This window comes from Plectropomus leopardus, chromosome 6 (genome assembly GCF_026936395.1).
Source record: "Plectropomus leopardus strain MGB_pleo_1.0 chromosome 6, ASM2693639v1, whole genome shotgun sequence".
Lineage (NCBI taxonomy): Eukaryota > Metazoa > Chordata > Actinopteri > Perciformes > Serranidae > Plectropomus > Plectropomus leopardus.
Genome location: NC_142181.1, coordinates 37,809,411 through 37,824,996, shown reverse-complemented (window position 1 = coordinate 37,824,996; position 15,586 = coordinate 37,809,411). Strand labels below are relative to the sequence as shown.

At 40.5% G+C, this 15,586-nt stretch overlaps 1 protein-coding gene across 8 annotated transcripts in view; it reads right to left on the bottom strand.

Moving 5' to 3' along the window:
* The window catches only part of LOC121942862 (protocadherin Fat 3-like), a 297,480-nt gene that overhangs the window by 119,817 nt on the left and 162,077 nt on the right, over positions 1–15,586 (bottom strand). For all 8 annotated transcript variants that reach the window (XM_088079386.1, XM_088079389.1, XM_088079392.1 and 5 more), the window contains one exon: positions 302–363. In XM_088079386.1, the coding sequence (XP_087935512.1) occupies positions 302–363 (62 nt within the window). The remainder of the gene's footprint in view (positions 1–301; positions 364–15,586) is intronic.

Genomic DNA, 15,586 nt, shown 5'->3' with positions numbered 1-15,586 from the left:
CACCTAAAAAAGTCTTGCTCAGCCTTTAGCTGTACAAAAAATCCCTCTAAGGACTCGAATATTCAGTTTTTCCTGAAAGTACATTTTGCAGCTGGACAAAATGAGAATCTTTCAGGCAAAGGCTTTAAATCAGAAGTCCACATACCTATGGGTGACATCACAGTTCCTGCATCCATTATCTTATAAAGTCTATGGTCATGCCCGTTACTGCACACACAAATGGTTGCACACACACACATACACACACACACACACACACACACACACACACACACACACACACACAGACTGCGGTTCTCACCTCTAACACGTGTTCTGTTTGTTGTTCACGGTCCAGTTTCCTGGAAGTTGTGGTGATCAGACCTGAGAAAGAAAACAGCAGAAAACAATTAGAAAAGAGTCTAAATACACACACACACACACACACACACACACACACACACACACACACACACACACACACACACACACACACACACACACACACACACACACACACACACACTGACTGTGGTGCCAGTAAGCCAAATGAGCAAAATGAGATGGTAATTAGTTGTGGATGTCAGACACGATGGCTTGTTCTAATTACATGGAATGAGAGAAGGAGAGAGGAGGAAGGAGAAGGAGACACAGATACAGCTATTAGTGAGTTATCATACATACTGATTATTAAATATTGAATGTTATAACGTAATGTTGTTACTGCCCTGACTGCTGTCAGGACGGCTTTTACAAAAGAGAAAAAAAGGAAGAGTTACTGAAACATGTGTGAGTGTCATATCTGATAACTACATTTATGTTTGGGATACTTTCTGAGTCTATGTCTGTTACAATAAACAATCCAAGATTTGATATATTTGCATGTTTATCATAAAACCGTCTTTAAGATGAGAGACAGTTGACATGAAAGTTTCATCCCTCACTTGGACAGATTTGTGAGATTATGGTTATACTATGGTTTGACAGCTTCCAGGTACTATACTATAAGGCATGTGCATCTCTGATAAAACTAGTGTTACTCAATTTATGTTGTTCCATCCAGTGTTGTCGTCGAACAGAGAGGTAATTTATTTCAGATGCCATTACTTTTTGTAAGAACTGTGTTTGAGATGCCCACCTCCACCTGCTGGGCAGGTTTGGGGAGTATTGGGTGGTTGAGCATCAGGATCATACTTGTACATGTAAATTTAAAATGGCTATGTTCTTTGTTCACATAACTTGTTCTTATTGTCATTGTCATTGTTATTGCCAAAAGAGCTTTGATATGTGCAGCTCTATATAAGTGGAATCTTCTGCAGAAAGACTTAAAGCTGCATTCTTTGGTTCCTGGAAGCTGTTTAAATGCTCTGTTGCAGGCCTTTTGTATGTCATCTTCTACGTGCCAATGTCAGGGAGTATCTTAGCTGGTCTTTTAAATGTCTTATTTTATGGTTTATTGTATTTTTGATCCATGCTGTCTGTCTATAACTTTGGTTGCTGCCTGTCCTGGCCACGACACACTTGAGAAAAGAGATTTTTTAGTCTCAAGAGGTTTTTCTGGTTAAATAACTAAATAGATAATATAGGCACTGCGGGCGGCACGGTGGTGTCGTGATTAGCACTGTTGCCTCACAGCAAACCCGGGTTGGAGTGGGGTTCAGTCCGTGGGTGGGGGCCCTTCTGTGTGGAGTTTGCATGTTCTCCCCGTGTCTGCGTTTGCATGTTCTCCCCGTGTCTGCGTTTGCATGTTCTCCCCGTGTCTGCGTTTCCATGTTCTCCCTGTGTCTGCGTGGGTTCTCTCCGGGGTCTTTGGCTCCCTCCCACATTCCAAAGACATGCAGGTCAGGTTGATTGGTGACTCTCAATTGCCCTTAGGTGTGACTGTGAGCGTGTATGGTTGTCTGTCTATATGTGTCGGCCCTGTGATAGTCTGGCGACCTGTCCAGGGTGTATCCCGCCTTCCACCCAATGACAGCTGGGATTGGCTCCAGCCCCCCCACAACCCTTGCGAGGACAAGCGGTAACGGAAAATGACTGAATGAATATAGGCACTGCAATAAGGGCTTTGCAAGAAGGAAAACACTGTAAAACTCAGATTCTCTATCAGTACAGCATGCACTGAGGAACTTATTGAAGCAACTGACTACATTTAACATCAACACTGGTTGAATATTCACATAAAATCTGGTGGATTTCTCTTTTAACCACCTCCTTAAAAATCAGGGAAACCACACCTCATTTGCATTATCAGCAGTACTTTCAGCTGATTTACAGATATATTCTTCCTGAAAAAGAAATCTACCAATTTATTTTGCTTTCTTATTTTTGCCTCTCATTTCCAGTGTTGAGTTCAACCGGAACTGTTTTTTGAGGGACACTCACATAGTGAGTCAAATCTGGAAATAACCCTCTGAGCAGGCTGAAAAGAGGACAGGCGCTCTGTTTGCCAGTGACCCAAGTACGGAACACTTAATATCACCTTCTCCCAGTTTATTCATGGCAATGGAGGGATTGCGGAAGCTGTTCTTAATCCAAAAGCTAGGGACAGCCCTTGAGCGGAGTTGGGGACCGCAGTCTGAAAATGACAATCTGACCTTCACACCCACTTCATGCCATGATTGGCCGGCTGTGTGGAGTTGGGACAACCAAGTGAAACACTGCAGATGGCTTCAAAGAGAGACTGTCAGAAATAAGCATCATTATCCTCATATTTAAACAATATTACGCCTCCCCCTCTCTATGACTGCAAGCCGTTAAACATGCCTGTTTTAGTCCAGTTGTGCTTCTTTATGTTTATAATATCAATGTTTCTAAAGTGATGTAGTGTATGAGCTGACTGCTACCTGGAGGTAGAGGGGATGATGGATGGCATGACACCAAAGTGAGACGTCTGCCAAGCTGCAGACTATTCCCCTTGAGAATACTGGAACAAAAAGCCCTTGTTTTTTGACAGAGACCACTGTATTTTCAGCCAGGACAGTTCTCTGTCAAAAATACTGGTTGTGTTTTACAAACAGCTTTTTAGGCACCAAACAAAATTGTCAGGGCCAATTTGGGCCAATCAGGGATCTGCACCATAGTTGACAACATAAGCAGCCAATCAGGGGGTGAGTTGTAGTTGATGACATGATGTGCAGGCCGCTGCTTGTGGCCCCCGAAGCAACAAGTGCTAACTCTAATGAAAAAAAAAACAGCGATAAGTGAATCTGTTGCAGAAATAGAGTCAATAACAATTAAACAAGAACAAGAGGATGAACTTTAAATACTTTTTTGCTGTTTTTTGGACTGGATTCGGCCAAAGCTTGATTTAACTGGCTCTGCTGGTGATGAAGAAGATGTTCCCTGGTACAAATACAATGTATATTGTTGTTTGGCCACTGTTTGGCTAATGGAGGACTGAGAAATGCAGAAATATGCTGGCAACGTCAATGAATAGCAAAAACCTCAAGGAGACTGTCATCAACAAGGAACACATCTCATACAAATGGCTGTAACTTAGATTTACTGTTACTGTCTGACTGGCTGCGTAATTGTTTAGTAGAGTATTGTTAACATCAGGTTCTCTGCTCACTGAAAGTGTTTGAGACAGCAGAGAGTCCAGACTGATCCAGAGAGAGAAACACAATGTTGAGCTTGTGTCAGGTTGTCTTTAAGCCAAAAACATGACCTTTTCTCTACCATAGGCCTGTGGTTTTTGTGTCTAAACATAACCACAGCGTTGTTGCAATGTATCTGCAACATAATAATGTACAAGTATAATGTCTCCGTGGTGCAGAAACATATAATGCCAATACTTTTTCTGGGTCATGGGTTGGGTCATTCAGATCAGGGAAACACTTTCTCTCTACAAGGTTGGATAATATTTCACACCATCTTGTTCTCTTGCAGCATAAGCTAATCCTTGAGGTGGTTAACAGTGCTGTGACACAAAGATCACACTCTGCATGGAGCCAATCACTCTGACTTCTGAGAGGCTGATAATGAGCTGTACGCTGTATGGTTAAAAGAGTTCGGAGATACAAACAGACAGTTGTTGACTTTGCCACTTCATCAAGCAGCGGAAATAAAGACAAACAAACAAAGAAAGATTTTCATATCATATCATGCTGTGCCTTACATTAAAAAAAAAAACATTTTCTATCAGACATGAATGTTCTTCAGCACATAGAGAAATCTTTTCAAAAAATTGAAGCTATCCAGCAGAATTTCAGGAGCAGGATCTCACCTTAACTGTGTCACTTCCTGCATAAAAACCTGCTTAACCCACTCCTCCTGTTCTGCTCTCATTGACTTTGCTCGTCCCTCCCATCCCATTCTTCATTCTCTTTCTTCCTCCTCTCTATACAAGCTTCTGAGGAGGGTTCATCGTGCCCAGGTGCTATGGCGGATCCCCTTTTGAGGCTTCCCCACAACGTATTCAGCAAAGCGGACAAGCTAGAAGCAGTCCAAGCCTTTCATATAAGTCATGTTTTTTCTTCAAATCAATTGTGAAACACATTTTGTTGATGGTGTGGTCCTTGCTAGTGAAATAAAGGCCTAGAATGCTTTAAAAAAACACTGAATATAGAATTAAATTCCACCTATTTAGCCTGTTTCACTAATGGAAAATATCCAACAAGATCAGTCTTAATAATCAGTTGTAAAAATACCCAGCACTTCTCAGAGTGATGCAGTTTGCATTTTTAATCCTATAAAGAGCATCATGAGTGCTCACAGCCAACATGTGCACTTTCCAAAAAGTTCTATATGAAAGGATACATACAGTATTTTTGTCCCAAATGGACTGCAGTTAAAAGCTTGTTTTTTACACATTTTTTTATTGCTATGAGAACTCTTCATCTTTCCAGTGCCTTAGCTTTCCCCCTCTGGGGACAGCAAAGGGTTTCTCTAACCTCTCAGCTGTCAGAACATCTTCAGAAAAGATAAAAACTAAACTTTCAATTTGAAAACCTTGACAGAAGGGATGGAGAAGACACAGAAAGATGGAGAGGATGAGAGGAATGGAGGGATGAGTGCAGAGATGTGTAGCTGACTCGAAAGGACCTGGAGGATAGTTATGGTAGCCTGGCCTAGTTTCATGTACCACATTAAAAACACAAAAATATATTGGCTATTGATCACTGACTCCACTTTCCACACTGAAGATTCTGCAGGTGCAGCTGGAGAAGTTCCAAGTGCTGGAATAAAGAAACTCTTTGACAATGTTACCTAATGTTAGCAGACACAATAAAATCTCTTATCCAACAGGCCATAACTGTATACTCTATACTCTACTCTATGTATACTTTTTGCAATATTGGAATGCTCTCCCAAGAAATGTTTAAAGAAATCTTATATCGTAATCTGCTGAAATCACTGGGCAGGCAAAATAAATCATACAATCAAAAGCATTACTAAGACTGATCAATTCTGCTGTCAGGGGACCAATGACATTAGGCATATGTGAATCTGAAAATGAGGTATGGTACTCTGTCTGGTGCCCTTCCAACACATATACAGATTGTAACACTTGGAGTGTACCAGCGAAAAGAAAAGGATGCACTGATGAAGGATGCACATTGAATAAAGTAAGCAGTGTCTTGGGGCGTGGCCCCAGCACTGGGGCCCAGAACAAATTTCGCTATGGGCCCCAAAAAGGGTTCTACTAGGTTCACACTGGTTGCAAAAGCACTGAAAAGCATGCCCATTTGCCATGGAACACTACCCACCTCCTTTTGGTATCCATGTTAAACAATGGCTGTCCACAATGGACACGCTACCGCAGCAGGCTTGCGGCGATAATTTCAGTGTCTGGTGTATTTTTTTACAAGCAAATCTGGCAGGAAAACATATTAACATACTATTATCAATTATATATTATAAATGATATAAATGATTTGATTATAATAAATCATACAATATGCATCCCATGTTTCAATAGATTCAGAATAATTATTTGTTGTCCTCTATGGAGGAAATAATTTTTCACCGTCTGTACAAATTAACAAACAGAATTAACACACAGGATTAACACAGAACACAGAACACAGAAAAACATTAACACAGAAAAAACGTTTGTCCGTTAAGTCTGGACAGAGACAGAGAGCAAGAGAGGAGAGTGGGCACACACAGACAGAGACAGAGCTCCACGTGATTAGAAAAGAGCAGGGGAGCTAATTCACTTGCTGACCGGCGAGGAGAAATACGCTTCTGATGGGAACGGCCAGCTGATGGCCAGTTACACAATAACCAAAATATTGGAGCACTGCTGTGTCCAGTGTGAACCTGGCGGTAGGCCTTAATGGATTTTTCAACCTTTGCCCTTTCAATTTCCAGATGTTCAGATTATATGCAGATCTATAATGCAGAAAAGCCAATAATATTCACACACAGACACTGAGTGACAAACATCTTTCCTGTAGCACCGCCCTCGGACCAGAATGTCAACTCTGCATATAACATATCTCCCAATGTAAAGGTCATATTGGTTTTGTAAAAGGTTTCTGGAAGATTCTAGACACCACCATCTGTCTGTGTAGATTGTGGATCGGATAGATGGAAGCTTCCACAGTAATTATGCACCACTGTTGTGATGCCTCTGCTGCAAATTCTGGATGACATTTATGTTGCTATGAATATTAAGAAATTATTCCAAAGAGGAAAACACTTTTATAAAGTGATACTTAAGAGTAACTAAGCCCCAGACCATTTTTTTTTCAGTTGAAAAGTTATACATATGGGTATTTAGTATTGTTGTTAGTTGATATAGGTGTAACTCTCTACATTTGAATGCAAAGTGTGAAAATTCTACATGTTATTTATAAATATGCACAGTGACTGTCCTTTAAAGGTTGATCCCGCTATTGCAATTGAATTTTACTATTGGCTGATCCTGGTAACGGGAGCTGTTTTCATGTCCAACAGAACCCCCTGTCGCCACCCCCTCACTAACCAACTTGGGGGGGGGGGTTCTTACTCTTTCAAGAAAATATTTTTTTTCTTCTGTTACATTAAACATTTTAAAGTGGTATAAGGTTTGACCTGAGCATCAGAGCCATGGTCCATTCTGTTGATAATGTTGATCACAACTGACACCCTCCATACTTGTGACATTACCTGTGGATTCTTCCTGTCATAAATGTATCTTAACAATGAGAGAAAAATGCTTTTGATTAATGAGAACACAACTGTTGGGGTTTACGCTACATTAGGCAGGCAGACTGACATGATAACAAGCCAGAAGCAGCTGACTCCCATTCCTGCATCTGTTAGTGCTAATTCATTAGCTTTAACAAGGAAGCTGATGTGACAGCACTCAACAGCTACACTACACACACACTCAGTCTCTTTGTTTCTTTGTATTCAGCTCTGTCACAGCCTCAAAGTCACACATGACAATATACACATACTAAAACCCACAACATGACGTACTCAGAATATTAACACCCACTAACAGACACAGTGATACACATATGAAGACCTGAAGACACAAATGTTAATTCTTACAATAAACCACTGATACATATGGACAAACAGAAATGGTAAATGAGCCTGCACCTTTAAAACACTACTCTAGTCGTTTGACCTTGTTCAAAGAGCTTTTTTTTTTCACAAACTACCGGGTTAGCATGAGAAGGAAAAAATGCGCACCATGCTGGTCAGTGATCTCAAAAATATGAATGACGCGCTGGCTCCATTAACTGACTGTGTTAACAAACTATGCTTAACCACTGAGAACATCGACAGCCAGATTAACGACCTTGAGGAAGCATTGTCAGGCAACAGTGACAGAATTGTGAACCTCGAAGATATGTGCACCTTGCTAAAAGACGACAACAAACGTCTTCTTGACGCTGTGGATGATCTTGAGAACAGATCGAGGTGCTGCAACTCGAGAGTCATCAACCTGCTGGAGATAGTGGAAGGGACTGACCTGGTGAAATGTATGTCAGGCTTTTTTGCCGAGCTCTTAGGAAGCAATGTGTTCCCCTCCCTGCTGACTTTGGACTTCATCCACAAAAATAATTGCAAAAGTGCTAGCTCGCGGAATTGAGGGTATGATGCCCTTAATTGTCTCACAAGACCAAACTGTTTTTTTATAAAAGAACGTCATTCATCTTCTAACATTCGCAGGCTCCTCAATATAATTCATACTTCACATCCTGTGTTGGTCCCTGAGGCAGTCATCTCGCTAGATGCCAAGAAGGCCTTTGACCGCATAGAGTGGGAATACTTATTTGCGGTCCTCCAGAAGTTCGGCCTTGGCGATAAATTTAGCTCCTGGGTTAGACTCCTTTATGCATCGCCGCAATCATGTGTTAGTACCAACTCACTCCACTCTCCATATTTTTCTAGAGGCACATGACAAGGATGCCCACCTTCTTCTTTACTCTTTGCAATAGCAATAGAACCCTTTGCCATTGCACTTAACCCGTTTTGCCCCACTGGCAACAATTGTTGCCGAAGTGTATCACTGTCATTTTCTACTCACAATAAAAAATCTCAAAGGCACTAATGCAACTTTTTCCACTTATATGCTAGTAGAAAACTTAGACAAAGGTTTTGGTTTATAAAAAATAGTTTCCAAGTGCTTCCTGTCACATGACATCATCTGCTTCCTGCTCCTTCCGGCTGAAGACATGGCGAATGCAAATTCTCCTGGAAAGAGGTAATTTTCATAAATTTCTTATGAGCAACACTGCTGTAAAAGATGCCATGCGGAGGAACAGCTTTGATGAGATTATGTCTTCTGTTGGGCATAATTGGGTTAAAACATCTACACTACTACAGAGAATACAACCGAATGGGAAAGAACATCGAGTATCATTATACGCACACAATATCTTGCTATATCTAAGCAACCCAGTGGCATCCCTTCCTGTGATTAAATCAATTCTGATGTAATTTGGTTCATTCTCAGGATATAAATTAAACTTTCAAAAAAACAATTTCCAATAAATGATTAAGCATGTCAAATCCAACAGACTTCAGTACCCTTTAGTTGAGCTAAGTGAGGTTTCAGGTACCTTGGCATCAATATAACCCGTACTCTTGCCTCTCTCCATATAGCCAACCTTACCCGTTTGGTTGAGAATATGAAAAATGACCTTCTAAGATGGAATAGTTTGCCCCTGTCACTATCAGGTAGGATACAGTCGATAAAAATGAATGTGCTCCCTAAATCCCTGTATATGTTCAGATGCTTTCCTGTCTTTTTACCAAAAGCTTTTTTCACTCCATTGACAAGGTTATCTTAAACTTTATCTAGGGCAGCAAAATCTTTCCCCAACATCCACAAACCATTCATTCATTCATTCATTTTCCATAACCGCAAGGGTCGCAGGGGGGCTGGAGCCAATCCCAGCTGTCATCGGGCAGAAGGCGGGGTACACCCTGGACAGGTTGCCAGACTATCACAGGGCCGACAAATATAGACAGACAACCTTTCACGCTCACAGTCACACCTCAGGGCAATTTAGAGTCACCAATCAACCTGACCTGCATGTCTTTGCAATGTGGGAGGAAGCCGGAGCCCCCGGAGAGAACCGATGCAGACACAGGGAGAACATGCAAACTCCACACAAAGGGCCCCCGCCCACCGACTGAACCCCGTTCCATCCTGGTTTGAACCAGGGACCCGCTTGCTGTGAGGCAACATTGCTAACCACGACGCCACCATGCCACCTCCTGGGAAACCACCATTCAAAAAAATATAATTTTGAATCAGTGCTCCTGAAACAGACTGGTGCATTTTGGAGGCGCAGTCATGCCACTCATCTTCTCTTCCAGCCTTGGTATATTCAACTTCCAGTGAACGTCTTTTTATTCCTTGAACCCAATTGTTCTTGCTACACTTCGAATTTGGTCCCAGTTTCACCTTCATTTTAGATTTTCTGCAGCCTCCTCTCTGGGTCTTATCAGTAACAATCACCTTTTCCCACCTTCTATAGTGGATGCAACTTTTTCTCAGTGGGAATATAAAGGACTGAAATGTTTCAAAGACCTATATGATGTTGGTGACCATTTATCCAGCTTTAATACTTTATATAAGAAATATGACATGGCCTGTTCAAATCTTTTCAGATATTTTCAGATTCGTCACTTCGTACAGAAACAGTTTCCTTCATACCCCAACCTTCCTGGTAAGGTATTATGGGAAAAACTACTAGAAATGAACCCTACCCATAGGGGACTGATTTCTAAAATTTACTGTCCGATCATGACTGTTATTGATAGCTTTTCTGTGATTAAAACTAAATGGGAAAGATAAATTGAGATGAATCTAACAGAGGATTGGTGAACAACTGCATTCAGCAAGATGAATACTTCTACATCTTGTGCCAGGTTGAGTCTAATTCAGTTTAAGGTTGTCCATAGGATGCACTTTAGTAAAAGCAAGTTAGCTCAATTACTTCCAGATCAAGACTCAAGATGCAATCACTGTGGACACCTAGAAGCAGAAGTATTACACATGTTTCGGGCCTGCCCCAAACTTGGAGACTTCTGGCGCGATGTCTTTGATACTCTAACTAAAGTTTTGGAGATGAAAGTACAACCATGAGTTCCAGCCAAATCTACCTCATACAGCATGAGAGAAAGGGACATTATTGCTTTCACCACTCTTTTGGCACGTCGTAGAATACTGCTTGTATGGAAGTGTACCATCTCACCATCTCAGTCTGCTTGGTTAAAGATGTGATGTTTTTTTTGAGCCTTGAAAAATTAAATATAAAATCAGAGGATCTAAGGATCCTTTTTTAAAGAAATGGCAACCTTTCATTTCATATTTTAATAATCTATCTATGTTGCCTCCTGAGTGAAACTGACCTGTCTGCTATGTATATTAACTTACCTGATCCTCTGTACACACTGTGGTAATATGTCCAGTATGACCTATGTGCTACAGACACTCAATTTAATGGCGCTTTTCCGTTACATGGTACCAGCTCTACTCTACTCGCCTTTTTGGTTTTCCATTAGGAAAAAGTACCTGGTACCTGGTACCTGGTACTACCTTTTTTAGCAGCTGCTCTCCTGGGGTTCCAAAAAAGGCGGACCGGGTACTATGATGTACTAAATGGTGACGTGAAACACTGCAGACCACTGATTGGTCAGACAAAATCAACATTGCGCCATAAATCCACAGCACGCACACAATATTCTGAACAGCACAAACATCAAAGCTATTGTAGCAGCCGCAGTTCTGTATCATCTTTTTCTTCTTTCCCAAAATGCCAACCAGAAAGATCACGCTGTGGTCACTCCAGGAGGTACAAACATTCCTCACCTTACTGGCCGATGAGCGTATCCAGTGAGTGCGAGTCTGTGTGTATGCATAGTTCGAATTACAGGGAAGCTAATGGGAGCTCAGCTCCCCTGAAGCCTCTCTTGAGACGTTTAGAGGTACCTTTAAAAAACTGACTTCTGTGACACTTTTGTGTTATAGATTATATATTTTCTGCACATAAAGGTTCCAGAAATAAAAAAAAAAATTATACTAGTAATAGGTCAATCTTGTGTGTTTATTCACTCATTACATTACATTTCCGAACATCTGTCTCCACTATTTAACTTCCATGTGTCTCCCTGCAGCGGCCATCTGTGCGTGAAGCGGTGCTGCGTTCAAATTCCTACATTTACGTAGTCACCTGAACTCCTCATCATCCGACAGAAGGGACAGAGGGAGAGAGGAAATGTTACTGGCGGGTATTAGTAGAATCTTTTTTGCAGTAACCCTGTTGTTGATGGTGTGCTACAGCACACTTTATGCATGTGACATGTTTTAATAGTGGTGCAGACCGGAAAATGTTGCACCCACGAAAGCCACTGTGTAATTGGAACCCTGTGTGTACATGTGTGTCCGGTTGAAACTGAGTGGGGTGTTACTGTGTTTGTTTATGTGATTTTCATTTATGATTTGTTTGCAAAAAACGAGGGGGAAAAACAACGGAAGTACTTGGCTAGAGTTTTAATTTTTGTATGCTGTTATACTTTGCACTTCCTGGAATAAAGTGTGTTTAAAAAAAACAAAAAACAAAAAAACAAAAACAAAGAGCTTTCACATACTGAGTCACATTCACCCATCCACACACACATTTACACACTGGTGGCCAAGGCTACCATACATGGTGTTGTTTTAAACACTCTACATATTTACACACTAATTGAACAGCCATCAGAAGCAGTTTGGGATTCAGTATCTTGCCCAAGCGTACCTCGACATGTTGAGGGGGATCTAACCGCTAACCTTCGGACTTGCTCTAACACCTGAGCCACAGCTGTCCTATAATTAGATGCCGAATAAAGACAACAGAGTAGAAGGGCTGTCAGCGTTAATGTGTTGATTGTGAAAATATTAATAGAGCATGCGTAGAAGTGATTAACGGCAGCGGAACGTGGCCGAGTGCGGCCGAGTGTACCCGAGCATTGTCTCCGACTCACTGGCTTGCTAACACAAGTTACCCGAATTGAGTGCTCAAGGTGAACAGTGCTCTGTCACGAGCATTCCTCTCATAGTAGCTTAGCTTATTAGCAACAGCAGCTAATCAGCGGTATAACGACAGCGGTGCTGTTGGTTTTAATATTTACATGATAATCAGATAATGGTATATTTATCTCTCCCTCTTTACACACACACACACACACACACACACACACACAAATATACATACAACTTATCAGGGAATCATATCCTAATCACGAGCGAAGAAATTAATTTAACAGAATCAAAATGTGTTGTGCCCACAAAAATATACTAAAAGGTGGTACCTTGTAATATTGCCCGTGTATTAATACACAGCTCAACTTTAAGTAAATACTACGTTCAGTACCTTTTAGTAACTGTCATTAGTGCTCCGCGCTGCTCACTGATAACCGGTAGTTTGAATACAGACCGTAGACTGTATATACGGTCTCTGATACAGACACAGTAAGACGCCATATTACAGGCTTTACAGCCAACAGCATATGGATGTGCTGTAAAATGGTAAAAATGATGAATTATGATTCAAAAATATCCATTACTACAGCGGCACAAAGCCTGTGCTGTGTCAGGGTCTCCGAGAGTTACACGCGGTAGAGTCCTGCAGGGTTCTGTCGCGTTCATTTTATGTCTGGAGAAATACCGAATTCCAAATCTTGATTCGGGAAATAATGCATTTTACTTCTTTAGGACTTAATATTTTTAATAATGGCTATAAAAAAAATGCGTTCTGAAAAGTCAACATGTCTCAAAAAAAAATATCCAGTGATTTAAGGAGGTCTCTCTTTCTGGGCCAGTGTGCATCATGTGACGCTGTAGTTCCACTTTCGGCCACTATGTAAATTTTGCTTCAGAGTGTTGCGCACTTTCTGGGGGCTTGCTGGAAACTGACCAGGCTCCCTGAAGGTGGACTGTTAAGGTGGACCAGCTTTTATCATTGTGGTGACACTCCCAGCTGCTTCTACACAGATAATGGAGAAATGTCTGTCTGCTGAGTCTCTCCTGAGTTAGTGAAACAATTATTGATCCCAATTCAAAATTGATTTGCTGTTACTGATACAGTAACTGTTATGTATTGTTAAATTATATTAGTTGGGTTAGGTTTTATTATTATGTGAATGTGAACAAACTACAGTAATGTGCAAGTCAGTGCAAGTGTTACAGTCATGGCTGCACCACAAAGCTTTCATTGTTTTTCAGTTCACTTGTGTATTTAAAGTTAAAGGACATCCAGTGTTAAAAATAACAACCAGAGTTTATGTTCAATAACTGCACGATGTCCTGAAGGCCAGTGAATAATCATGTTAAATAATTGTGATTTCAATCAATCAAAATCGAGCAGCCCTATGACCTGTAACCTGCTTTAACCTAACAGTTTGTGTGTGCATGTCCAAACACAGTATTTGTCTCAGATTGGCCTATTTCCCCATTTCCCACGAAATACCACCCACTGTCTCTGTCAGGCCGGTGGTGTTGTATCAGAAACACTCTAGAGACATGTATTACGAAGCCAGTTCAACAAACCCAGGGTATCTTCTGGTTATCTGGCTTACCTAACCCTGACATTGGCAGTCTGGATAACTGATACTATGCAGGTGGTTATCAACTGGTTGCTCAGTCAACTTCAGTTTTTCCTCTCCATCCACAAGCACATTCACATGAATGAGGCAGGGGTGTTAATGACGAGAGACATCATCAGAACTATGAATGAAGACTGTCTTATGATATAATAGCCCATGACATGGTATTTACACCTGGCAATGTCCTATTTATGGGACAGCAAAAGAGTCATCGATGTGAAAAGAAGATATTAAAACACCAAAAATAATTTCCAAATATTAATAGTTGGCTAAGACTTAAAATACATGTAGAAAGTTGTTTTTTTTTTGCTGTATTTGGATGATGAAGAAACTACTCTTAATATTTCACATAAAAACACTTGCCAGAATATTGCCTGAGTGTTTCTGCCACCAAATAACATAAAAATGTTGCATTTATAACAGAAGCAAATTGACAGTGTGGGTTATTTTTCTTATAAAAAAGATAATCTTTGTTTTTTATTTCTAGTTCTCATCACACAGGTGTCTCATGTTATTCTGAGCTACAGTGATGAGTATAAAATCAGCCACACTGTCAGATATCACTGTGGGGATAAAATAAACTTTGCACAATTAAAATGCAGCTAAAAGCATCATCATGTGTTTAGTGTCATGAACAATCTCTCTGTTTGTTAGAATCTCTGTTTTATAACCAGTGGAAATAAAGAGCCTGGAACAATACAAATGATTTTACCGATGATTTTAACTAATAAAAAAGTAAAAAACTCATTACTGCAGACTTTTGTCCATGTCAGGACATTTTTTCCCACTGACATGATTGGTCACAGGTCGTTGACAGGATGTTATCTGAAACCCTAAAGTTAACCTACCGCGGAGCAGGTTAGCTGTTCAGCATGAGTTACCATGGTGATTTATCCTGGTAAAAAAGTGAGCAGTACTGAAAACCAAGAGTTAACCCTTAAGTTAAATTGCTAACTCCATGTCATCCTTCATAGCACAGGCCTCAGGTCAAGAGCCTAATAAAGTTTTTTTATACAGCAACAAACAAAACCAGTGCTTACAAGGTGCTTCATATAGTGCCAACTGTAACTCTACACCAGCTGTCTTAGATTTATTTAAACATTAACTCCAGATACCAACCAGGGTTAAGGACTCAACTGCCCCCAAGCCCCAGGCTCCCTCATTTATTTTTGTTAGTTTGATTATTAGTTCATTTGTCTCAGCCACAGAGATTTCTTCTTTGTATACTTTTTCAACAATGGCTATGTTTACATGCACAGTAATATTCCACTATTAATCAAATTATGACAATATTTTGAATGTCATGTAAACAGCAAATTTTTGTTTGGATACACATAATTAGAACATTTTATAAATTTAGTATTTTGGTTATGTATACAGCTTATTCAGAATATAGAAGAAGGTAGAAGGCAGATTTATTGGTCACTTTCTAAACAAAGTTTAAAAAGACGAAATTAAATTTATCCTTTATCCTGCTACATCTTTGGAAGGATGAGCTGACCAAAATAAGCAGTTACTATGAAGACTCCATCCACTTGCTTGGGCATGTTGCTGCTGGTGGCCTCTC